Here is a 27,557-nt window from a genome sequence, read left to right on the forward strand (position 1 = left end):
ATGAAATTGGTTCTTTTAAAGATTATCTTTTGTTCCTCCTTTCATCAAGTCAGATGATTATGCAGACTTGAACAATTCCAGGTACATATCAACGTTTTCTGTTGCAGCTAAAGTTTGTCTGGTTGGTGAACTCGTGAGGATGGATAAAACAAAACTGAAAGTTCATTATGACCCTGATGTGAGTTGAACACATAACCTTCTGATCTGGAGTCAGACGCGCTACCATTGCGCCACAGAGCCTTTTCTGACACGGTCTGTATAACTGTATAGAGGATCTTTGGCTGAATGAGTCAGCAGCTGAATTCTGGTTACCCCGGCAACAAAACCTCGACTTAGAACCTTCCGGTTTGGCTGTGAGAAAAACCCAGATTTTGTGACTAGTTCTCAAATAACTCAGATTTGTGAGAAAACCGTAGCTCCTAGCAGAAAAACAAAGACATCGTGAGAGACACAGAACTCGGCAGATTCGGACAATCTTAATTTTATTCAGATATTCCTTAAAATGTGTTAGTAACGGCAGTGCGAAAACAAAGTGAGTTTTTTTTGAAGAAAACTTTTGATTACATTACAGTCAATGGAGACCGAGGCAGGAATTTGCGCCGCTATAGCCCCCCCCCGTTTAAATGTTGTACATAACCGGCCTGTCAAAGTCAAATTTTTGAATCCCAACACCTATGTCTACATTCTGACCAAAGATTATTGGTCTCCTTTTTACGGTTTGGCCGTGACCTCGAGTTACAGATAAAAATTAAGGTCATTTTTTTACTGTCTCTCCCACTCTAGCAAATGACAGCTCCACTCTGGATTTGACAAAAAGGTGATTTCCAGTCCTCGCTTGAGTGATCATATCTTGAAAAGTGTCAGGTTAGAAGAGAGAGGAGAAGTTTTCCTCCGTTTTAAGTTTGAATGACATTTCTACGTGCAAGTATGGGAAAGTTAGGTGACTCAGAAAAAAGGTGGATTTTGGCTTTTTTTAACCTCATCCCATCCACACTATGACATTCTGCGCCATAAACATACATGGGAAAATCTCCCCATTAGTTTGGAAATTTGGAAATGTTCTTGCACTTCGTGCAAAAACTATTTGTGCCATCGCTCTGAAAATTGACAGGACTGTAGTTAAATTCAGGGCCAACAACTTTCTAAAGCGCACGTTTTTGCACGTTGCAGAAAAACGTGTGCACCAATCCCTAATAAAAGTCATACCACTCGATTCGGGCTTAAGGCTCACGTGTCTAAGTTTTTACTTTTCGTGTTTTCTCTGCGCCAGAGGCACGCCTCCTCCATTGCTATTGAATAGCTATGGAGGAGGCGTGCTTCTTGGGGCAGCCGTGGCAATAATAATTAATAAAAGGAGATAATTTATCAAATTGAATTATCAAAATTACTTAATCAAAACAGGGCACCACCTGATGTAATCAGTAAAATGATAACTAAACAGCAAAAATCAGTCTCAATGTAGATTATTCTTCAGAATAATAGTAAAGGAGGAGGGAGTCCGAACACAGGCCATTGCAACCAGTAATTGTGACAAATATGCGTAAAATAAGCACAAACAACTTCTCTCATTCAAATTAATAAGAATTTATTTACACAAGTGTCAAGAAGATGGTAAAACAACACTTCGGATAAATTCTGATGGCCAAACTACCCAAAAACAACAACTAACTAAACATGAACACAAAACTTCAGATTACGTGAAGGGGGGGTGGGGGTGGTAGTAGGAGCAGAATGAGGGGAGAAAACAATAAGATAAACAAACACACTCAACTAATGAGCGCAGTTGTGACGGGATCACCAGTCCGGCTCACAACGTAAAACTAACTTTTAAAATGTGTTACTAAGTTTCTCTGCCCAGACACAGAACAGTCTCTTACGTGAATCTTTGTAAATGAAGAGAAAGTGGTTTGATCCGGCCAGTCAGTGTTTCTTGATGAAACAAAGGGTAGTTACGCTCAGCAGGGGATCCTGATAAAGAGCTGCTCTCTCTCTCTCCTGGTCCAGATGAGGAATACGTTGATGTCTCTTTAGAGAACCTTGTTGGGCAAAAGCCGCTCCACACTGATCACATCTGTAAGGCTCGTCTCCAGTGTGAATACGTTGGTGATTCTTTAGAGTATATTGTCGGGTAAAAGCCGCACCACACTGATCACACCTGTAAGGCTTGTCTCCAGTGTGAATACGTGAGTGAGTCTTTAGATGATATTGTCGGGCAAAAGCCGCACCACACTGATCACAGCTGTAAGGCTTGTTTCCAGTGTGAATACGTTGGTGAGTCGTTAGAGTACCTTGCTCGGCAAAAGCCGCTCCACACTGATCACACCTGTAAGGCTTGTTTCCAGTGTGAATACGTTGATGTCTCGTTAGAGTACCTTGCTCGGCAAAAGCCGCTCCACACTGATCACACCTGTAGGGCTTGTCTCCAGTGTGAATACGTTGATGTCTCGTCAAATGACATTGCTCGGTAAAAGCCTTTCCACAATGATCGCATCTGTAAGGCTTGTCTCCAGTGTGAATACGTTGGTGTTTCGTTAGATCACCTTGCTGGGCGAAAGCTTTTCCACACTGATTGCATCTGTAAGGCTTGTCTCCAGTGTGAATCCGTCGGTGTTTCGTTAGAACACCTTGCTGGGCAAAAGCCTTTCCACACTGATCGCATCTGTAAGGCTTGTCTCCAGTGTGAATACGTTGGTGTCTCGTCAAATGACCTTGCTGGGCAAAAGCCGCCTCACACTGATCACACCTGTAAGGCTTGTCTCCAGTGTGAATACGTTGGTGTCTCGTCAAATTACTTTGCTGGGCAAAAGCCGCTCCACACTGATCACACCTGTAAGGCTTGTCTCCAGTGTGAATCCGTCGGTGTTTCGTTAGAGCACTTTGATGGGCAAAGGTCGCCTCACACTGATCGCATCTATAAGGCTTGTTTCCAGTGTGAATACGTCGGTGACCCGTTAGAGTACCTTGATGGGCAAAAGCAACTCCACACTGATCGCATCTGTAAGGCTTGTCTCCAGAGTGAATACGTTGGTGTCTCGTTAGGTTACTTTGCCGGACAAAAGCCACTCCACACTGATCACACCTGTAAGGCTTGTCTCCAGTGTGAATACGGTGGTGATTCTTTAGATGATACTGTCGGGTAAAAGCCGCACCACACTGATCACAGCTGTATGGTTTATCACCAGTGTGAGTTTTCTCATGGATCTTCAGGTTTGATGAAGTGGTGAAGACTTGCTCGCCATCATCACAGCAGTGTCTTTTGGGTCTTCCTTTATGATTCTGTAACAGAGAAGATGACTTACTTTTTGGCTGCATTATCAAAAGCCTTTTCAGTTTCAAGTATGGAGCTAGAACAGTGTCATTATTCACAAATGCAAAGGACAAAATTCACACGTGTGTAGGATAAGATATACAAGTGTATTTTTGATGCACACACACAAATATAACCTGATTTAAAAACGTTTTTTCGTCTGTGAGCTGCGCTGGATTTGCATGTGACTTTTGAGACTCCCCTGACGTGACTCGATTCACAAATGCGTTTTTTTTAACACGGAAGGATCTGAAACCAATCAGATATCTTCCTTCGTTTCAGCCAATCATAACAGCGCACCCCACGTGGGGAACGATTTACTCTTAAACCAATCAGATTAAAGGGGCGGATACACCTGCTGTTTGAGCTGCGTTGTGCCGTTGGGCTTAGAAAAGTGATTCAACATTTCGAGTTGATGAAATGAAGATAATCTTCTTGATCATAGTGAAATTATTTAAACAAGACCAAAAGATTTGATTACTGTTAAGAGAGGTCAGCCGCCCATTTGGAAATCGGAAGAGAGACTATCTATTTTGGACATTAACCTGTAGAGTTTCAATAGTAATTTTGAGGTTTTTGGATTAAGTAACTACTATCCTTAGCGGTAGGACAGGGCGATATGGCCTTTTATTAATATCTCAATATTTTTAGGCCATGTCACGATACACAATATATATTTCGATATTTTGTCTTAGCCTTGAATTAACACTTTGATGCATACAATCACACCAGTATGATGATTCTATACGTCTACATTAAAACATTCTTGTTCATACTTCATTAATATATGCTCATTTTAAACTTTCATGCAAAAAGGGGGAAATCACAACTTAGTCAAACGCACGTGTAAGTAGGTGCGCTTGTTTTATGTCTCTCAGCAGCTTCAGCTTCAGTCTGACCACCAGTCTCAGCAGCAGCTTTTCCTCTTATAAGGCTGGCAGGGTGGAGAGGCTGACGAGCCACACCTGTGTCCCGTCAGCCTGAGTGGCTGCAGCTCTTCCACCCTGCCACACACCCCCAACGCCAAACTCGCGCCGGGGTCCGTCGGGCCGAGCCTACTCCCCCCCCGCCCCCTCGGAGCGGGAGAAGAAGCCCAGAACCGCCGGTCCGCCTCCAGGACCGCCATTGATACGGATCAGTGTTTTTGGCAGCCATTTTAGATTTAGTCTTAGTCTTTTGGACGAAAATGCTTATTAGTTTTAGTCACATTTTAGTCATTTCTATATGTGATAGTTTTAGTCGACGGAATCTCAAAAAAGGTTTTAGTCCAGTTTTAATCAGCTTTAGTTAAAAAAAAGAAAAGATAAAAAGTATTTTCTCCAATATTTACTAGAGATGCACCGATCAGGATTTTGAGGGACGATCACCAATCACGATCTCGAAAACATCAGTATCGGCCGATCCCGATTTTGCCGATCACTGATCACAGCGTGAAATCCATAAATTTGTCAATATTGTTTTCTCATGTACATGACATTGACATTGTATTATTAGGTATAAAAATTTGGAGATTAGGTGTAAACTAGGCTTATATTAGTAGCTTCAGCTTTCCTGTGGTACCAATTATGTACAACATGTGCACCAACACAGACAACAGCAGACATGCCACTCTCTAAAAGTTGATACAAGTTGCAGACTATAAACCTTAGTTTCCCTGTGGAAAGAGGAATTCAATCTTAAAATAAAAATGAATTATGAATTATTAAGCTTTGTGAAAGCTTTAGTGGTAGCATCCACCGCGTGTGAGGAAACTCTTGTGAGTGAAGCAAAACTCTTCACACTAGAACTCCACATGTCACTGGTGAAGCGACTGACACGACTGTCGTCCTACATGAGGCTTAGGACTGTAAATAGTCTGGTAAAACTCCGACAGGATTTCATCAGTGAAATATTTACGACACGGCAGCGTGCACAGCGCGCACCACGGATATAAGCTGCAAACGTGTTTAAACCCGATCTCTTCTACAATTGAAAGTGGCTGATGAGCAAATCATATGAATTCATTTTCTTATGATGTAGTTCTTTATTTTTCTTCCTGTCGTTTATAAGTCTCTGTTACAGGTGTTATAGCTGAGTTAGTGCCGTTGCTGCACGCTCCTTTTTTTCTCTCTGCCTAAGCAGCAGCCAACTTTGAAAACTCAATATACTCCATGTGAATAGAATAGTAGACTTTATTGATCTCCCAGAGGAGAAATTCAGTCGTGCAGCAGCCAAAACACACACACGCTTTATACAAAAGATTTAAAATAGAAATAACCATAAATAGTTAAATAATAAAAAAGAGCAATATAAAAAGTAGAAAAAGGACTATGTAAAAGAGAAAAAAAAGTAGTAAACACCAAATAAACTATAATATAATAATATTTACAAAATATTTACAAAAATACGTGAGGTGGTTATTGCACTTTTAAAGAGGGTTCCTGCCGAAGTCGATCACCACCTCCTTCGTCTTGCTGGTGTTGATTTGCAGATGATTCCGTTCGCAACATGAGACAAAGTCAGCGATGACCCCCCTGTACTCCAGATTGTCTCCCCTGGACACGCGACCCACGATGGCGGAGTCATCGGAGAACTTCTGGAGATGACAGGAGTCCGTGTTGTGGTGGAAATCTGAGGTGTATAGTGTGAAGAGGAATGGAGCGAGCACTGTACCCTGCGGGGCCCCCGTGCTGCAGACCACCACATCAGACACACAGTTGCGGAGCCTCACGTACTGTGGCCTGTTGGTGAGGTAGTCGATGGTCCATGCAGCCAGGTGACAGTCCACTCCTGCTTCCTCCAGCTTCCCCCTGAGCAGCGATGGCTGGATGGTGTTAAAAGCACTGGAGAAGTCAAAGAACATGACTCTCACAGTGCTGCCGGCGCTCTCCAGATGCGCGAGTGACCTGTGCATCAGGTAGATGACAGCATCATCCACACCGATGCCAGGCCGGTACGCGAACTGCAGGGGGTCCATCACATCAACCACCTGCTGTCTCAGGTGGCCGAGCAGAATCCTCTCCGTGGTCTTCATCAGGTGGGAGGTTAAGGCTTCTGGTCTGAAGTGGTTGGGCTCCCTTGGTTGTTTGGTCTTTGGAACCGGAACCACACAGGAGGTCTTCCACAGGAGTGGAACTCTCTCCAGACTGAGGCTCAGGTTGAAGATGTGCAGGAGCACAGCATAGAGCTGGTGTGCACAGTCCCTCAGCAGCCTGGAGGAGATGTGCAGTCTAACAACAAAAACAAATATCCCAGTAACAGCAAAATTAGCCTACCGACCTCGATAAAGTTTGGGGAAAGCGCTTAGCTCTAAAATTACTCTTGCTCTATTCCGGCGGCCACGACTGAGGTCACCTGTAATGCTTAACACTCTCTCAGCAAATGCTTGAGATGCTGGCATGGCCAGAAGATCCCAGGGGATAGATTTTAGGATTGGATAAACAGAATCTCCCTGTGCAGCCCAAAATTCAAAGGCAGTCTCTTGGTTTATGGGCTATGACAGCTGCTCCTTGAATTTTCTCATTTCCTCCTTGACACACGACTTTGGAAGGCTAGACCTGGATGGCCGGCTTGCTTTTGACAAGAATTTGAATCTTGGCCGCTTTCTAGTCTGTGGTCTCTCTTTGGACTCTTCTTCCTCCTCCTCCTCCTCCTCCTCTGGCTCCTCATCTTCAGCCTCCTCCTCCCGTACTACTGGTGGCACCGATTGAGCAATGTAATCTTCTGCTTTTTCCAAAAGCGCCTCAAATTGCTCGTCATCGTTTTCAAGGAGCGCTTCAGGTGCAACTGTTGGGTCGAGGAAGCATGCAGCAGCAGTGAGGATGAAAACTTAGAGTCAGTGTGATCTAGAAAGCAGCTGAACCGCTTGTCCATGTTTGCTTTCATCTTCTCTGCCAGGGAAGCTAAGTCCTTGAAGCTAGAACCCTGGGCATGGGGGAACTCAGACAGGTGACCCTGCAGGTCCAGAAGGGCAGGCCCCACAAGGGATAGGGACTGTGTGTCGCTCTGGAGCATCTGGGTATGCTCAGCGAAGGGGAAGAGTAAATCTCTTAGAGCAGTCAGCCTCTGCCACTCACTTGGTAGTAGATAGTCCCAGCTCATCCCATCCCGACCTGAACTACTGAGTCCTTGATTTGGAGAAGCCGTGACATCATCAGATATGTGCTGGACCATCTATTAGGGCAGTCTTTGACCACAGTTAGATGACACAGCTGCAGCAGTCGCTCAGTTGCCACCGATGACTTGCGGAAGAGCTTGACAAGCACTCTAACTTTGCTCAGCAGTTGGTTGACACTCAAATCTTTCTGGATCATATTCACCACGAGTTGCAGTGTGTGAACAACACAGGGGGTCCTATCTACGGCTCCAAACCTAGACAGATAAGACAAAAACACAGATAGAAAAAAAAGACAATTAATTTTAAACACCATGCAAAATAAATAATTACTGAAAGGTACTATAACCTAGCATAGGTTATAGTACATTGGTAGGACTGACAGACTGAAAATGTTAATTAACAGCTGAACTGAAATAATCATCACCTCAGAGTCTTCAGTTTCACTGATGTCGATGGATTCATCCTCGGAGCTGGTCCGGTTCATTAGCTTTGAATGCTGCAATCACGTTGCTTCCATTATCAGTTATGACTGTCAGAATTTTGTGTTGTGGTATTCCCCAGTCCTCTATGCATCGATCAACACAGGTTTTTATACACTCTGCAGTGTGAGGGTGGGCGATCTGGTCAAGTCTCAACAATATGTGTTGTGCTTTGTTTTCCACATTGCAAAAAAGCATGCACTAACTGCCAGAAATGAGGCTGTAAGTCCTTTTTTGGTCCATATGTCCAGCACAATTGTTATTTTGCGTGCTGTGGCAAGCCTTTCTTTGTACTTTTGTTTTTCGTCATTATAAATCTTGTCAACTAAGTTGTTTATTTTTGTTCTTTTGGGTATGGTCAGCCTCTTATTAAAAGGTCTCCATGAGGATGAAATCTTCATCCTCAACTGTGCAAGCAGGGAGACCAGTACGTCCAATCCAAAGAGCGATCGCCTGTTCTTTGGCACGTTGTTCCAGCGAGTCTGGCTTATGTTTGGATTGTGCGGCGAAGGCTGCTAGGATAGATGACTGTGCCCTGTCGCTCTTAGGAGCACCAGGTTTCTCTTTAGGAGTTCTGGTCTCCAGGATCTGGATGAGGAAAAAACAAAGAGGGGAATAAAAAAACTCTCTCTGTATACAAAGTGCACCTCCTGTAGAGGTCTACAAATGTAGGTATATAAACACACAATGTACCTACATATTACGAACATCATCATGTGTTTCAACGCATCATTCCTGACAAAAATACTACAATGTTAAAAAAATGGAATGGCCTTAACTATCAAACAAGCAAAACAAAAATACGTTTTAATAGCTTATTAACCACATGACTGACACATAGTATGTACTTAAGCCTTCTGAGATTTATTTCTGAGCAATAGCAAAAATTATAATGCATTTGTACTGTTGAGATTGTTTTTTTTGTGTGCGTTTTCCCATCCAACTTTATTGTAAGCGCACCACAAACGGCATAGGTCATGGTCGCAGCTTTTAGCCCAGAACGGTATATTCTGTTTTAGCCTAAAGCTAGCAGACTCTACATATGATAAAGCTGTACATATAACTCGACCAATTTAACATATCAATGTGGTGATGGAAAATGAACGCAGAGAGGACCACACCGTCACTGGATGTAAACATGGTTAAACATGCTGCTAACGTTACAAAAAGAGCTAAGTGTGCTATTCATTTAGACACGTGGGGAACAGCAACACGTCTCAAATGCTATATTTTTGTCTACGTTTCAGACAGTCACTAAAACATGGGTAAATATGACTTATTACACTTGCAGCCCGACCAGAACCCCGTCATGTACTACACAGACTGCGGTTAAGCTAGCTGTCATTCGTACTCGCGTGGTGAAATCAGCCACTCGGCTACCAGTAACACACACAAGCTACTAAATTGATGTCAGCACAACTAAATTAATTTAAGTCTGGGTTAGCAGCACAACCAAGATAATTTTAGACTCAAGTCAGCAATTGATAATATGAAATTGATAACAAGTCGATTGTGGAGTAACACTGTATGTATATGAAATGTTAACAGGACTTGGTCTAACTTACCTTTGAAAAAATATCCGTGTGGCGAGTCTTCAGGTGCCGCTTGAGGTTGGTGGTGTTCTTTCCCCCGAGTTTGTGGCCACATTTATTGCTGTCTCCCTCCACGATACATTCAGTCTTTCTTTCTGCTTGGTTATATTTAAAATATTTCCATAAATCATTGCGTAGTTTCCAACCACCGGGCCCCGTGCCGCTGCCGCCGGCGTCCATCCTCCTGTAGCAACACGTGCGACCGCAGCCGTGTTGCATTCAGGTGCTGCTGGCTGATATGTGCCTTGTTTGTTTGTATCTATGTTTCAATAAAAAAAAATAAAAACATATTCTGGTGTAAAACTGAGTTAAGGATGAAAGTGAAGATTGTGTATGAATTAGCAGGAAACATCAAGATGAGAATATGTTTTCAGATAGAAAGTTTGGGCAAGTTAACCTGCATGGGGACCTTTCTCCAGCAGAGAGCAGCAGAATCTGGGCAAAGGAAACGGCGCCAGCGACCTCCGTCGTCACTTGTGTCCAGCTGGTATCAGACCGGGAACAGCGCCACTCGCGGCCACAGCCAGAACTGCAGGTCGCGGACGCGTTCACTGTCTTTTTGAGAACGTGCACGTCCACGCGCCAAATGAACGCAGGATACGCGTGACGACAACGACGCGTACGCGTTCTGAACTGCACGTAGAACTGAGCCCTAACTGATGACGGTTGGATTCTTCCTGATGTTGGTCCTCAAAGGCCTTCAAGAAAGCAGCTCAGCGTGAAGTCAAGACACTAAACTGTGGTGTTTGTTTCAAGATAACGGAGCCTGGAAGCAGGTTTACCTTCCTCTTCCTCAGCTTGGAGTCGTTGAGCTCCTCCTTGTCGGTAATCTCCTGCTTGCGCGGCAGAAGTTCCAGCTCCCTCTCCTTGGCTTCTCTCAGCAGCTGCTCGGCGGTGATCTGCACCTCGGCAGGAGCTTCGTTCTTCACCTGAAACACCACAAACACCCTGAAATATCTCTGCAGGAGCTTTGTTCTTCACCTGAAACCCCACAAACACCCTGAAATATCTCTGCAGAAGCTTTGTTCTTCACCTGAAACACCACAAACACCCTGAAATATCTCTGCAGGAGCTTTGTTCTTCACCTGAAACACCACAAACACCCTGAAATATCTCTGCAGGAGCTTTGTTCTTCACCTGAAACACCACAAACACCCTGAAATCTTTCTCCACCCACTTTTATGCTCCCTGTGTCTTTTCAGAATCCAAAGAATTGAAAGGACAATCAGGATCTTGTGTTTCATGCCGTCACCCTGAGTTAAAAAAAAGCAGTAGTGCCAAGTAATGTAGCAAAACCAAAGCTGGAGTTATGATGGGAGACATTCCTTGGTTGGAGGATTTGAAACACTTAGCGCCGCTCCTTTTAAGAGTTCCACCTCCGACCAAACGGGACAGCTAATCACAACAATGTTCATGCTGCTGCTGTAAGACAACGGAAACCTCCAACCTCAGTATGTGTTATATGTCCTTGAATAATGTTTGATGGGTGATGTTTGATAATATCCTTGAATAAAGTTTAGGTTTTTTATCTGTGCTGTATTTATTTGTTCCAAGGAACTGCAGACGCAAATGATCTTAAGGCTAACTCTGGTGCAATGCATCACATGTTTACATTTATGTTTTTAATTGCACATGGTCCCTCTCAAATAAGATTTAAGTAAGTAAGTAAACTCTCTGGTCCTGGTCTGGGTTTAGGGGGTCTTGACTCCAAGTTTACCGACGACTGATATGTTTTCTATGCTGTTGACTGCACATTAGTGCCCCCCCCACCAACTTTGAAACATGTTTTCTCCAGATTTCAGGCAGAAGAACCCGGATGTGATCAAAGTTCTGCTGAAACAAAAACTAACCAAACTAAACTAAACTCTGCCAGAAGTCTGGATTAGGGTCGCCACCCGCCCCGGAAAATACGGAACTGTCCTTTATTTGAGAGAAAAAATGTTGCGTCCCGTATTGAACTAATACGGGACGCGATTTGTCCCGTATTTTCATTAACGCCCCGTCTGTCACACACACATCAACACTAAATTTAACAATAATCAACTAAATAAAACACAGGAAACATTAAGGCCAGCAAAATCTTTGTGGCGGGACAACAGGACCTGCTGCGTCTGTGCCAGATCTTTATATTATTATTATTATTATTATTATTATTATTATTATTATTATTATTATATGTGTGTGCCAGACAGCGGGGAGGACTCGGGCTTCACCTCCAGGTCGGGGTTGGGAATTAAAAGTTGCGTTCCGTATTGAACCAATACGGACATTTATTATGCTCTTATTTATTGATGTCATAATATACAGATGAAGGTTGGAACATTTGAATATATTGAAAAACGTCATTCGTAGTAAATTTAACTAAAGGTGAAACAAATATATTATTTCCCACTACATTCAAAGTGAGATATTTCAAGCCTTTATTTGTTATAATTTTGGTGATTATGACTCACAGTTTATGAAAACCCCAAATAAAAAATAAATTAGAGAATAATTGAAATCAAACAATTCCATCATCAAAATTATAACAAATAAAGGTTTGACATAAATTAACTTTTACACCATATTCTAGTTGAATTATTGAAATAAATTAACTTTTACACCATATTCTAGTTGAATTATTGAAATAAATTAACTTTTACACCATATTCTAGTTGAATTATTGAAATAAATTAACTTTTACACCATATTCTAGTTGAATTATTCAAATAAATTAACTTTTACACCATATTCTTCACCTGTATATTCTACATCTGGGCTGATGTGGACATACATACATACATACACACACACACACACACACACACACACACACACACACACACACACACACACACACACACACACACACACACACACACACACACACACACACACACACACACACACACACACACATACATACATAGGAGGATATTTCAGTTACTATATGGTTTTTCTGTCTCTACAGTCATGAAAGTTCAACGCTATTAAAGCACTTTGAACTTTAAATCAAAGCATTTAGTTTTTTCATATAAAATAAACACATTTTTCTGCAGTTTAGAAGTTTTGGGGCTTTTTTTTTGCTCCTGCGCTGCTGAAATCAGGGCGTCCCTTATTTCTATTTGTGAAAGGTGGAAACCCTAGAGTGGATTAAACTAATTAAACTGAATTAATCCATCAATAAGAACTGATTCCACTAATTCCTATGAATGTGAGCCCGACACCAGCCCCAGTTTGACACAGAAACAGTTTAAAACGCTAAGACTTCATGACTAAAACCCGTGCCCTGTCCAAACCCTGCTTAGCTTAGCTTAGCTTAGCTTAGCTTAGCTTCCCTAAGCTCCGGGTTTCGTACCTTCGCCACCTCGGGGATCCGCTGCTTCCCTGCCGCGGTGGACGCCATGATCCTCGGTGTGTCGGGGGTTCGAGCCCCGGAATATCAAACCTGAGCGGGTCAAACAGCAGCTTTTAACGATACATGGTGGTCTTTATATCTATATCTTTCTATATTTATATCTATGTATCGCAGCAGCTCCACGGGGCGTCCTAGTTTATATGTCTATGGTTTGTAGAGCAACATTTGCTAATAAAGTTTTTTAAATAAAGGCTCCATAACCCGGAAGTGCTGCCGCCATGATTTCCAACCATTCCAGCCATTTTTGACGTCCGATCCAGTTATTATTATAGATCCATGTTTCCAACGGAGTCCTATGGAAGCGTCGCCTCTGTTTTATCCACTGCTCTGGTTCAGACCAGAGAAACTCCCGTTACATTGAAGATTGGAACATTTTGGAGGAATGCAAACGGAGAAGGAGAAAGACCAGGACCAGGACCAGGACCAGCACCAGGACCAGGTCCAGGTCCAGGAGTCCAGCATCAGGACCAGAGCGGGATCTTCCTCTGGTCTGCAGGTCAGTTTCAGGTCCAGGTTCTGCAGGTTCTGCAGGTCAGAAACGTGTTTTAAACGTGTTTCCGTCTGAATGTGTGAATGTGGAGGAAACACGGACCATCAGTTAAGGCTGATGTATGGTTCCGCGTCACACCAACGCAGAGCCTACGCCGTAGCGTACGCGGCGACGCACAACCTACGCCGTCGATTTAACGCAGAAACATAAGAATAAGAAATCCTTTAATAGTCCCCCAGAGGGGAAATTTCCAGATTACAGCAGCAAAGGGGATAGTGCAAAACACAAGAGGCATCAATATCACACAATAATAATAATAATAAAAAATAAAAAACACTATAAACAGTATATACAATAATAATAATAAGAAGAAGGAGAATAAAAATAGTAATAAATAAGAAAATACTAGTATACAAAAAGAAAAACAGATGGGTATTTACGGATCTTATTTATGCACGTTGCAGAGAATGGTATTGCACTTTTTTTAATTTTTTAATTCAGCCGTTAGTGTTTTATTGTGATGTTGAAACACACAATCTGAAGTTAAAACACACAATCTAAAGTTAAAACACATAATCTAAAGTTAAAACGCATAATCTAAAGTTAAAACACAGAATCTAAAGTTAAAACACACAATCTAAAGTTAAAACACATAATCTAAAGTTAAAACGCATAATCTAAAGTTAAAACACATAATCTTCGTTCGTTCGTTTTTATTTATTTCGAACATGTATATATATAAAAAAAACAAGAAAAAAGATAAGAGTTACATGTTGGAAAAGGAGTGGGAGGAAGTATAAACTTATTTAATCCCACCCCCTTTCCACAACTAAACATAAATTATATGCCTGTATTTACGCTTTATACTCTACACTAATTTGTATAAATAAATAAATATATATAATTTTTACAAAAATAACCTGTTTAATACCAAATGTAAGCTCTATCATAAATATAATATAACTATGATATAAATATAATACGTATATCTATACAAACATACAAAGACAGCATGACTAAATAGCAAAACACAGTTAATCTACAGTTAAAACACATAATCTAAAGTTAAAACACCATGGTAACCGTTGCTGTGTTGTGGGTTATTCTGTAACCATGGTAACCCGTTACTGTGTTGTGGTTATTTTGTAACCATGGTAACCGTTGCTGTGTTGTGGTTATTCTGTAACCATGGTAACCCGTTGCTGTGTTGTGGGTTATTCTGTAACCATGGTAACCGTTGCTGTGTTTTGGTTATTCTGTAACCATGGTAACCATGGTAACCCGTTACTGTGTTGTGGGTTATTCTGTAACCATGGTAACCGTTGCTGTGTTTTGGTTATTCTGTAACCATGGTAACCATGGTAACCCGTTGCTGTGTTGTGGGTTATTCTGTAACCATGGTAACCTGTAACTGTGTTGTGGTTATTCTGTAACCATGGTAACCGTTACTGTGTTGTGGGTTATTCTGTAACCATGGTAACCCGTTGCTGTGTTGTGGGTTATTCTGTAACCATGGTAACCGTTGCTGTGTTGTGGTTATTCTGTAACCATGGTAACCGTTGCTGTGTTGTGGTTATTCTGTAACCATGGTAACCGTTACTGTGTTGTGGGTTATTCTGTAACCATGGTAACCCGTTACTGTGTTGTGGGTTATTCTGTAACCATGGTAACCCGTTGCTGTGTTGTGGGTTATTCTGTAACCATGGTAACCTGTTACTGTGTTGTGGGGTGTTCTGTAACCATGGTAACCCGTTGCTGTGTTGTGGGTTATTCTGTAACCATGGTAACCGTTACTGTGTTGTGGTTATTCTGTAACCATGGTAACCGTTGCTGTGTTGTGGTTATTCTGTAACCGTGGTAACCATGGTAAACCGTTACTGTTTCGTGGGTTATTCTGTAACCATGGTAACCCGTTGCTGTGTTGTGGGTTATTCTGTAACCATGGTAACCATGGTAACCCGTTACTGCATTGTGGTTATTCTGTAACCATGGTAACCGTTACTGTGTTGTGGTTATTCTGTAACCATGGTAACCGTTGCTGTGTTGTGGTTATTCTGTAACCATGGTAACCATGGTAAACCGTTACTGTTTCGTGGGTTATTCTGTAACCATGGTAACCCGTTGCTGTGTTGTGGTTATTCTGTAACCATGGTAACCCGTTGCTGTGTTGTGGTTATTCTGTAACCATGGTAACCATGGTAACCCGTTACTGTGTTGTGGGTTATTCTGTAACCATGGTAACCGTTGCTGTGTTGTGGTTATTCTGTAACCATGGTAACCGTTACTGTGTTGTGGGTTATTCTGTAACCATGGTAACCCGTTGCTGTGTTGAGGGTTATTCTGTAACCATGGTAACCATTGCTGTGTTGTGGGTTATTCTGTAACCATGGTAACCGTTGCTGTGTTGTGGGTTATTCTGTAACCATGGTAACCGTTGCTGTGTTGTGGTTATTCTGTAACCATGGTAACCGTTGCTTTGTTGTGGGTTATTCTGTAACCATGGTAATCTGTTACTGTGTTGTGGGGTGTTCTGTAACCATGGTAACCCGTTACTGTGTTGTGGTTATTCTGTAACCATGGTAACCCGTTGCTGTGTTGTGGTTATTCTGTAACCATGGTAACCATGGTAACCGTTGCTGTGTTGTGGGTTATTCTGTAACCATGGTAACCATGGTAACCGTTGCTGTGTTGTGGGTTATTCTGTAACCATGGTAACCATGGTAACCCGTTACTGTGTTGTGGGTTATTCTGTAACCATGGTAACCTGTTACTGTGTTGTGGGTTATTCTGTAACCATGGTAACCGTTACTGTGTTGTGGTTATTCTGTAACCATGGTAACCGTTGCAGTGTTGTGGTTATTCTGTAACCATGGTAACCGTTGCTGTGTTGTGGTTATTCTGTAACGATGGTAACCGTGGTAAACCGTTACTGTTTTGTGGGTTATTCTGTAACCATGGTAACCCGTTGCTGTGTTGTGGGTTATTCTGTAACCATGGTAACCCGTTGCTGTGTTGTGGGTTATTCTGTAACCATGGTAACCCGTTGCTGTGTTGTGGTTATTCTGTAACCATGGTAACCCATTACTATGTTGTGGTTATTCTGTAACCATGGTAACCATGGTAACCTGTTACTGTGTTGTGGGTTATTCTGTAACCATGGTAACCCGTTGCTGTGTTGTGGTTATTCTGTAACCATGGTAACCTGTTACTGTGTTGTGGGTTATTCTGTAACCATGGTAACCATGGTAACCATGGTAACCCGTTACTGTGTTGTGGGTTATTCTGTAACCATGGTAACCCGTTACTGTGTTGTGGTTATTCTGTAACCATGGTAACCCGTTACTGTGTTGTGGGTTATTCTGTAACCATGGTAACCATGGTAACCCGTTGCTGTGTTGTGGGTTATTCTGTAACCATGGTAACCGTTGCTGTGTTGTGGTTATTCTGTAACCATGGTAACCGTTGCTGTGTTGTGGTTATTCTGTAACCATGGTAACCCGTTGCTGTGTTGTGGTTATTCTGTAACCATGGTAACCGTTGCTGTGTTGTGGTTATTCTGTAACCATGGTAACCCGTTGCTGTGTTGTGGTTATTCTGTAACCATGGTAACCCGTTACTGTTTTGTGGTTATTCTGTAACCATGGTAACCCGTTGCTGTGTTGTGGTTATTCTGTAACCATGGTAACCCGTTACTGTGTTGTGGGTTATTCTGCGCTGCGATTAACCCCAATCTGCAGATAAAACTAGTTTGTTGAGGAAAAGATATTAACTCTATTTGTAGCTGCAGAGGAAAAAAATAATCTCACGAGGAAAACAAAAATATTGCTCACGCCTCGGAGCCTCTTCAGCATGATATAGCAGTCAAAAAAAAAGAAAAGAGAAATAAAAGTAATACAAAACATGTACTGTATGTTGTACTATTATACTAATTTATTGAAACACATGGCGAGTCAAACATTTACCAAAGCAGCTGCCAAACACTCCTAAACAAGGTAGCCGAAGACGACGGTTGTGCAGAACTGCGGCAGTAAATCCTCATCGGAGCTCCACTCTTTGATAGGGATTTCATATGAACCCAAACCGTTAATAATCATTATTTTCTCCATATAGGGGAGAGCGGGGTGAATTGAGCCAGTTTTTACTTAAGGCATCTTTAAAGTGAGGGCATGCCAGTAATGTCTCCAACTAAAATATGTACATATATTTCAGGATGTGGTGCATCCATGGGAATAATCACCCTTGATCTAAAATTAACTGTTTTCAAAATATGACTTTTCAAAAAAAAGTGGTCTCTTGGCTCAACTTGCCCCCGGTGAGGGGTAAGTTGAGCCTAGGGAGAGGATAAGTTGAGCCACAGGGGGGTAAATTGTGCCACTGATTATGTTGAAGTAAAACTTAACATTTTCACCTCATTTAATGCCATATCAAAGCAAGACAAATTCAACACCAAATGACTCCTTAAATGTTTTATTGTTAACAATGAAGAAAAAAATGAACTTCAAGGCTACGACTCAACATTCCACTTGTCAATGCTGCATGGGAATACGAACGTCTTCTCCCTTCTGGCTGTTCCCCCAAATTTTTGCGGTTTTTGGAGTTTCATGAGCACAACACCTCTAGGGATGAGTCCTTCATCATTCTCTTTGAATGTGAAGTTGGGCTTTTCATTCACAGAACCATCACAACTTCGCCTCAGAAACTTTGCACTGATGTCAGTGCCCTCAACGTTCTCCACCATTCCAATGTAATTATAGGATTATTTTTTTTACCTGCAAAGTTCACAATGACGAAGTCACCAGCAGACAGATTCTTGTCACTATCATCATCTGAGCGACTGTAGAAAACAGTTTTTTTCTTGGTTCTGATTTGTTTCGACCCTTTCAGAGTCTTTTTCTTCTGCTTTTCAGTCTTTTTATTTGCTCTGTCATTGTGTGCCTTCTCCAGCTCCAGGGTTTCTGGAGTGTCGGTCAAGATTTTAGTTTTCACTTTCTTCCTTTTTATTCTAGGTTTAGTTGGTGTGCCTTTAGGGAAGGGAAGTATGTCTTCTGGGGACACATACCCCAAATGGGCAGGAGAACCAGTAGCATCACTTGTGGATGAGTGTTCAGGACTGATGATTCTGTTCAATGGTTCAGATAAAGTAGCAGGTGGCATCTCTAGGTCTGGAACTGCTGAGCAATCAGGACTCATGGCATGAGTTGATTTTACAGGCAGGTCAGCTCTGTTTGCTGGCTCCTCGGGATTTGGCCTGTCTGTGACCATGGATGGGGCATAATCTTCATCTGGAAAGGTATCCCTGCTAAAAGGGAATATGCCTGTTGTTTTAAATCCTGAGATGATGTTCCTTGGTGTCATTGCTGAAATGGATGCTTCCTTCACAAGTCCTGGAATGTCATACATTGTTGCGGTTTTACCAGGGTTTGTACGCATCCAACCATCCATGGCTCTATTGTAGTAGGTCTTCAGTGGTCCATAGACTGTTTTGTCTAAGGGTTGCAAGCGATGGGAGGGGTGAGGTGGCAGAGTGAGCATGACAACACCATTTTCCTTTGCAGTTTTCACAGCCTTCAGTGAAATGTGAGATTCATGACTATCAAGAATCAGCAGAACTGGGTGATCAATAGAGCAGTTTGTGTGATGTATGAAGTGCTCCAGAAAGATGACAAAGGCTTCTTCATTCATCCATCCAGATTTTGTTGCCTGACCTATGGATCCTGCTGGTGATCCCCTAATGAAGTGGTCCTTGAAACGGACACGGGGAAAGATGAACATGGGTGGGGCTGCATTTCCAGTGGCATTTACTGCACAGGCCACAGTGACAAGCTCCCCTCTTTCAGCAGATGTTACAGAACCCACTGGCTTCTTCCCCATTTCTGTTACAATCTGCTTCGGTGTCTGCACTGTTTTAACACCAGTTTCATCCATGTTATAGATCATGTGTGGAGGGAAACTGTACCTGAAATAACATTCAAAATTAGTGCTGTTAATCAAAGAAGCTTGAAGCAGTTTGAGGTTGCAGATTTAGTCAGTTTATGTGGTAGGCCTTGTCTATTGCAGGTAAAAAGTGAGGTTATCGAAGAACTCCCCCACATTGTGCCTATTAAAGGCAGTGGCTCTTCCGAGAGAGGTTGCTTCAGGAGTGCGGCATGACAGATGGTGGTGCATCCTAAAACTCATGAACCAATCACAACTTATTTCAGCAGTGTTTTATCAAAGTGGTAGCCCTTTGCATTACTCAGTGCCCTTGAAGTAGCTCTCAGTTTTAAGAAGGTTGGCTACCCCTGCTTTAAAGTCATCCTCTCGATCTTCATGTCCCTTGCCACCTGACGAATGGACTTCCAATTCTGTACCTCTGCCACTGCTCTGTCCAAATCTGTCAAAAGAGGAGTTGAAGCCCTGTCTGTCTTCCGTTTATAGTGGCGTGGCATGATGGTTTCTGGTCTAAAATTTGGTGACTTTTTGGGCACGTTTAGGGGGGCAAAAAGGCCCTCCTTTTGTCAGAAAAATAATAATAAAAAAAATACAAATAATTCCTACAGATACAATAGGGCCTTCGCACTGAAGGTGCTCGGGCCCTAATAATAATAATAAGTGGGTGAAGTTGAGCCACTGACTGGCTCAACATCCCCCAGGCCTTTTGGCTAAAATTACCCCACCCCTGCCATTTTAACAAACTTGTATCATCCAGCAGTTTAGAGCTAACATCATGCTTAAAGTATAGCCTCATATTATAACTTCCTAATCCACTAACACATATGTGAGATTTGTTCAAACTTGGCTTTAATTGTTCAGACGCAAGAATCACGACTCCTTGAACATGAAAAATTCACTTAGAACGGCAAAAAAGTTTTTTGAACTTAAATATGGTTACCACTTACTCGATCAGCCTCTCTCCATCATAGGGTGAGTACAATGGATGACTCTTCAAACACACGTGGTCACGTGACCAAATTTGTCTATGGTTGTTCATAAACAAGGGGTGGCTCAACTTCCCCACAGGCTCAAATCACCCCGTTCTCCCCTACCCGGCCTTCTTGGAGTCTCTGGGAGGAGTACTGGATAGTGCTCCAACTGGGGACTGCATTGTTCTACTGGGAGGGGTACTGGATAGTGCTCCAACGGGGGACTCCATTGTTCTACTGGGAGGAGTACTAGATAGTGCTCCAACTGGGGACTCCATGGTTCTACTGGGAGGGGTACTGGATAGTGCTCCAACTGGGGACTCCATTGTTCTACTGGGGGACTTCAAGGCTCACGTGGGCGATGACAGGAATACCTGGAGAGGCGTGATTGGGAGGAACGGCCTCCCCGATCTGAACCCGAGTGGTGTTTTGTTGTTGGACTTCTGTGCTAGTCAGAGTTTGTCCATAACGAACACCATGTTCAAGCATAAGGGTGTCCACCAGTGCACGTGGCACCAGGACACCCTAGGCCGGAGGTCAATGATCGACTTTGTTGTCGTTTCATCTGACCTTCGGCCGTATGTCTTGGACACTCGAGTGAAGAGAGGGGCTGAGCTGTCAACTGATCACCACCTGGTGGTGAGTTGGATGCGCTGGCGGAGGGAGAGGTTGGACAGACCGGGCAGACCCAAACGGATTGTGAGGGTCTGTTGGGAACGTCTGGCCGAGCCCTCTGTCAGGGACATCTTCAACTCCCACCTCCGGGAGAGCTTCTCTCGGATCCCGGGGGAGGCGGGGGACATTGAGTCCGAGTGGACCATGTTCTCTGCCTCCATTGTCACCGCGGTGACTCAAAGTTGTGGTCGTAAGGTCTCCGGTGCCTGTCGTGGCAGCAATCCTAGAACCCGGCGGTGGACACCGGAAGTACAGGATGCCGTCAGACTGAAGAAGGAGTCCTACTGGGCTATGTTGGCCTGTGGGACTCTTGACGCAGTAGATAGGTACCGGCAGGCCAAGCGAGCCGCGGCTTGGGCGGTCCTGGAGGCAAAAACCCGGGTCTGGGAGGAGTTCGGGGAGGCCATGAAGGAAGACTTTCGGTCGGCTTCGAGGAAATTCTAGCGGACCGTTTTGGCGCCTCAGATGGGGGAAGCAGAACTCTGCCGGCACCGTTTATGGTGTGGGTGGGGAGCTGTTGACCTCGACTGGGGACATTGTCGGACGGTGGAAGGAATACTTCGAGGATCTCCTCAACCCGACTGACATGCCTTCCACTGAGGAAGAAGAGGGTGGGGACTCTGGGGCGAGCTCATCCATCACCCAAGGCGAGGTCACTGAGGTGGTTCATAAGCTCCTCAGTGGCACCGAGGGTGGATGAGATTCGCCCTGAGTACCTCAAGTCTCTGGATGTCGTAGGGCTGTCTTGGTTGACACACCTCTGCGACATCTCATGGAGGAAGGGAACAGTACCGCTGGAGTGGCAAACCGGGGTGGTGGTCCCTCTCTTTAAAAAGGGGGGCCGGAGAGTGTGTTCCAACTATAGGGGGATCACACTTCTCAGCCTCCCCGGGAAAGTCTATGCCAGGGTACCCAGCACCGTGAAATTTGGACCAGTATAACCCATCAAGATAACAGACAAAACAAATAACATGAGACATGAGTCACGAGTCTCAGCGCGGCTCTCAAACCTGTTGACTGTGTGGGGGGGGTGATAAGAGGGGGGGCCGAGGAATGGCGTTGAGTTGAGGGAGGTGTGGTTATCAGCAAGTGTGTGTGAGCGGTAAGTCTGTGAAACTTCGCCCCAGAGCTGCTCTCAGCCAATGTCCTTGATGTTATCAGACGGCCCGGTACAGTTCTGATCCAGGTCCACAGACCCGGTACAGTTCTGATCCAGGTCCACAGACCCGGTACAGTTCTGATCCAGGTCCACAGACCCGGTACAGTTCTGAAACAGGTCCACAGACCCGGTACAGTTCTGATCCAGGTCCACGGATGTTCCTTGGAGAGGGGAGGGCTAGTGGGGGCAGAGTCCCTTGTTTTCATTCCACCAGGGAGATTGTGACTGGTGCAGCGGGCCAAGCTGCCCTGTCAAGGTCACATTATAGAATCAACAATTATATTTAAAAGAAACAGGCAGACTCCAGTAAATAAATTTGCCTTGCCTTTTCCGTCTGCCTTAAGTCTCTGGTTCCTCAATGGCGACTCCAAACAGACGAATTGTGATCAATTCCCGCCAAGCCGAGCTTCCAACTTCTCCAAGATCCATCTTGCCAAAGAGCTCAAAGACCGCCGCTAGCCTGCGATTCTGTTCAAGAATCGCATCCAGCTTGCGGTCTTACTGCTTCCCCCTTCTGAGGCGCCGAACGGTCCTCCAGAATTTCCTCGAGGCCGACCGAAAGTCTTCCTCCATGCTCTCACCGAACTCCTCTCAGACCCGGGTTTTTGCCTCCAGGACCGCCCAAACTTGGTCCACTCGGACTCGATGTCCCCCGCCTCCCCCGGGATCTGAGAGAAGCTCGATGAATCCAGAATGTATGACATTTTTAGGGCCCGAGCACTTACAGTGCGAAGGCCCTATTGTATCTGTAGGAATTTTTTCTTTCTTTACTCTTTTTTTCCCAAATGAGAATTGATAAGGGAATCGATAAAAACCGAATTGTTAAGCAGAATGAAAAATGGTTGGAAGATCTTATCAATACCCATCCCTATTAATGAACTATTTTGATGGTTTTCGTGTTAGTAGCTTTAACCATTTACACTTTTGATTTGACGTACTGAGATGTTTCATCAGAAGGTTTCTGGCTGTCAATAACAGCACTTTAGACGGACAGCACTTTATAGAAACTGAAAAGCTTTTGTGAGTCGGCCAACAAGATGATTTAATTCTTCTTCTCTGTACTTACAGAAACATAAAGGCAAAGAGAGACCCACAAGTTTCCGTTGTGATCACTGCAAGAAAGTCTTCACCACTTCATCAGGTCTGAGAAAACATAAGATGATTCACACTGGAGATAACCCGTTCAGTTGTGATCAGTGTGGAGCAGCTTTTACCCAACAAAGGGCCAAATCCACAAAAGGATTGCGCGGCTTTTGCGGCCGCTAAACCGGTGCAAATGAGACAAAAAGAGAGCGTCTAATTCACAAAGCACCCGCAAAGGGCGAATTGCACCTCAAACTGCGCTGCCAAGCAAATAGTGGCAGTCTGCGCCGGTACCATTTGCATGCATGCAAATTAGGTAATTCGGCGCAAAATTGCCCCCTTTCTATGCAAATAAGCCTCATTGCAAAAAGCACCTAATTCACAAAGGCCAGGGCTATTTGCCACACGCAAAAATAGTGGAGCAAATACCGTCTTTCAGAAGCGTGTATTAAACTGCGCGCAAACTCCTCACTCCCCGTCTCGCTGTTTCTCTCTCTCAATGTCATTCAAGCCTGTGTGATACTGAATGATATTAAGGGTGAAATCTACAGTCAGACATGACTGTACACAGTCAGATCAAGTGGGGTTGTGGACTTATCTCGGATTTAAAAATAAAAATAACAGGAGCTCAGGATTCATCCATACAGTAGGGGCTGCTTTATTACAAACAATTCCACCATATAAACATAATCTAGAATGTGTGTGTTTAACAGCTTAATAATGTCATCACATATCACAACATATATCAGACTTAAAATAATAAAATTAATAATAATAAAATTATTAAAAATTAAAATAGCGCTGATCGTGTCCCTCTGTGTGAAGCTCAGTCAGTCAGGACTCTGGTGCTGCTGCTGCTGCTGCCGTGGTGACATGCGGGGAACCTCCTCACACTTTAGGACAGAACAAATGAGGGGCTGGGTTTAGGGAGCCCCACGGAGCCCCTAAAGGGACTCAGATTTTTGTTTCATATATATGAGTTTGTGAAACCTTTACGTGCAGGTGTATGGTGCCTAAATTAGGGTCCCGCGTTAAAACGACGCAGAGCCTACGGCGTAGGGTACGCGGCGACGCGCACCTACGCCGTAGGCTCTGCGTTAAAGGAACGCAGAACCATAAACCCGCCCTGAGCAGCTCTGAGGGGAGACGGGACAGGAGGAGGGGGAGCGGGGGGTGAAGCGGGGCTGCGGGGCCGTTTTCGTATCGCTTTCATACAGTGAGTGTACACATACAGCTTTCATACGTGTAGCAAAACAAAGAACATGAATTACCATTAGATCCTGATCTGATCCCGATCCAGTGTTAATGAAGTTACTGGTGCTGTGCCTTGTGCGTAAATGCGCACAGCCTCTTAACATTTGACATTTCATTAGCTTATGTCATACAGACACTGAGGTCTTTTCTATCTATCTATCTATCTATCTATCTATCTATCTATCTATCTATCTATCTATCTATCTATCTATCTATCTATCTATCTATCTATCTATCTATCTATCTATCTATCTATCTATCTATCTATCTATCTATCTATCTATCTATCTATCTGCATGCGAAATACTAGTACAAATACGTGAAAGTTGAGGCTATTGTGCTCTCTGCAGTTTTCATTATGGACCAATCTGTGTGCTGAAATACGGAGAACACTGGAAACAGCTCCGCTCACTCAGACAAGTGCAAATTGCACTCAGCCGCAAAACTTTATGGGCGTGTTTGCGCCGGTATATCATTAGAGCAAAATCTTTTATGAATAGGACCTTAAAGCGGGGCAAATTGCGGGCGCTAATGCAGCGCAATTCACAGCGCTATTTGCGGGCGCAATCTATTCTTTGTGGATTTACCCCAAAGTCATCTAAGGACTCACCAACGTATTCACACTGGAGAAAAAACATTTAGATGTGATCAGTGTGAGGCAGCTTTTACTGCGTCAGGAAAGCTAAAGATTCACCAACGTATTCACACTGGAGATAAACCGTTTAGGTGTGATCAGTGTGGAGCATTTTTTACCCAACAAGGCAATCTAAGGACTCACCAACGTATTCACACTGGAGATAAACCTTTTAGGTGTGATCAGTGTGGAGCATCTTTTACCCAACAAGGCAATCTAAGGACTCACCAACGTATTCACACTGGAGATAAACCGTTTAGGTGTGATCAGTGTGGAACAGCTTTTACCACATCAGGTAATCTAATGACTCACCAACGTATTCACACTGGAGATAAACCGTTTAGGTGTGATCAGTGTGGAACAGCTTTTACCACATCAGGTAATCTAATGACTCACCAACGTATTCACACTGGAGAAAAACCATTTAGGTGTGATCAGTGTGGAGCAGCTTTTACTGAGTCAGGAAAGCTAAAGATTCACCAACGTATTCACACTGCAGAAAAACCGTTTAGATGTGATCAGTGTGGAGCAGCTTTTACTGAGTCAGGAAAGCTAAAGATTCACCAACGTATTCACACTGGAGATAAACCATTTAGGTGTGATCAGTGTGGAGCAGCTTTTACCCAACAAGGTCATCTAAGGACTCACCAACGTATTCACACTGGAGATAAACCGTTCAGATGTGATCAGTGTGGAGCAGCTTTTACCCAACGAGGTAGTCTAATGACTCACCAACGTATTCACACTGGAGATAAACCGTTTAGGTGTGATCAGTGTGGAACAGCTTTTACCACATCAGGTAATCTAATGACTCACCAACGTATTCACACTGGAGAAAAACCATTTAGGTGTGATCAGTGTGGAGCAGCTTTTACTGAGTCAGGAAAGCTAAAGATTCACCAACGTATTCACACTGCAGAAAAACCGTTTAGATGTGATCAGTGTGGAGCAGCTTTTACTGAGTCAGGAAAGCTAAAGATTCACCAACGTATTCACACTGGAGATAAACCGTTCAGATGTGATCAGTGTGGAGCAGCTTTTTCCAGACTAGATAGTCTAAGGATTCACCAACGTATTCACACTGGAGATAAACCGTTCAGATGTGATCAGTGTGGAGCATCTTTTACCCAACAAATCCATCTAAGGACTCACCAACGTATTCACACTGGAGATAAACCGTTCAGATGTGAACAGTGTGAGGCAGCTTTTACCACATCAAGTCAGCTAAAGAAGCACCAACGTACTCACACGAGTGATAAACTCTAAAGATTTGATCAGTATGAAGTGTGGAATTGCAAAAAACACCTCAGCACAAAAAGCAAAATAATCAGACAACGTCATACCTAAAACTTGAAAGACTAACATATGATGCCCCCTGGACACCTCCTGGGAAGGTGTTCCTGGCATGTCCCACCAGGAGAAGAGCCAGGACACACCGGAGGGAATGTCTTTTGGCTGACTTGGGAACGTCTCTGGATCCCTCCAGAAGAGCTGGAGGAAATGTGTGGGGTGAGGGAAGTCTGGACATCTCTGCTCAGACTGCTGCCCCCGCTAACCAGTCCCACATCAAGTGGATGAAGATGGATGGATGGACAAAATCCATATATCTGCAAAAAGCACAAATTTATTGTTACACCATTCTGAGATACAGAATGTAATCTAATTATAGCATTAACTATTCCACAAACACTACATTAGCGCATCTCTAACATCTCTTCCTCCTCTCCACCCCGAGCCACTGCCACCACTGGCTGAAGTGTTGCTACTGCAGGTTCATCCTATGATGTTTCATACGTCTTTCCATGACTTTCACACAGATTATGTAGTGGACAGGAAGTCATCACCATTCATTTCACCAGTCGGACATCACAGAAGGAAACCTGCTGAATTCATCTTCTACAACCTGTCATGGTTTCCCAGTTGGGGATAGGTTTTTTCCATGATCACTCTCCTGTCGTTCCAGATCCTGCCACCCTCATCAACCAGACATCTTCTCTTTCCCCTCACCTGTGCTTCCCCGCCCATCTGCACACCTGGTTCCCATGATCATCAGTTCCCCTTTATATACCGGCCCATTTCCACATGCCAGTTGCCAGATTGTCTAGCGTTCATGCCTAGCTTTCGAGCATTCCTGATTCTGTCTGTTTCTGCCTGCTTGCCTGTGACTTTGCCTGATTCCCGGTTTTTGGATTTTTGCCTGCTCCTTTGGATTTGTCTTCCTGATCTGCCTGTCTTCCCGGTTTTTGACTCCTGCCTACCTCTGACCTGATTAAAGCCTCTTGGACTCTGATACTCCGTTTGATGTTGTTCATTTGGGTTCTCTGACTTTTGAGCCGTGACAGTACAATCTGGCCAAAAGTATGAACCCAGCCAGCATGGACCCACCAGGAAAGAACATGGATCTGTGGGAGCTCCCACAGAGTGGCGTCCTACCACCGTATGTTGAAGGGGACAGGGACATGCCGCCAGCGCCAGCCTGTTGCTGTTCC

The 27,557-nt window shown here is 43.7% G+C and overlaps 2 protein-coding genes and 1 non-coding gene across 3 annotated transcripts in view; 1 reads left to right on the plus strand and 2 right to left on the minus strand.

The window, feature by feature from the left end:
- Positions 1–27,557, minus strand: part of LOC133460955 (zinc finger protein 665-like) — a 210,970-nt gene that overhangs the window by 134,295 nt on the left and 49,118 nt on the right. The gene's annotated exons all lie outside the window — the stretch shown is intronic.
- trnaw-cca (transfer RNA tryptophan (anticodon CCA)) lies at positions 169–240 on the minus strand. The gene has a single exon. It is a non-coding gene; the product is annotated as a tRNA-Trp (tRNA).
- Positions 23,256–26,434, plus strand: LOC133461373 (zinc finger protein 665-like). Its single transcript, XM_061742261.1, has 2 exons — positions 23,256–23,286; positions 25,040–26,434. The coding sequence occupies exons 1-2, from the start codon at positions 23,256–23,258 to the stop codon at positions 26,332–26,334; spliced, it is 1,326 nt and encodes a 441-aa protein (XP_061598245.1). The 3' UTR covers positions 26,335–26,434.

This window comes from Cololabis saira, chromosome 15, assembly GCF_033807715.1.
Source record: "Cololabis saira isolate AMF1-May2022 chromosome 15, fColSai1.1, whole genome shotgun sequence".
Classification (NCBI taxonomy): Eukaryota; Metazoa; Chordata; class Actinopteri; order Beloniformes; family Belonidae; genus Cololabis; species Cololabis saira.

Bases quoted from the DNA above. Each gene is read 5' to 3' on its own strand.
- LOC133461373 (XM_061742261.1), top strand. From the start codon at position 23,256: ATGATTCACACTGGAGATAACCCGTTCAGTT. The intron at 23,287-25,039 runs GTGATCAGTGTG...GTCATCTAAGGA, and splicing joins TGGAGATAACCCGTTCAGTT to CTCACCAACGTATTCACACT.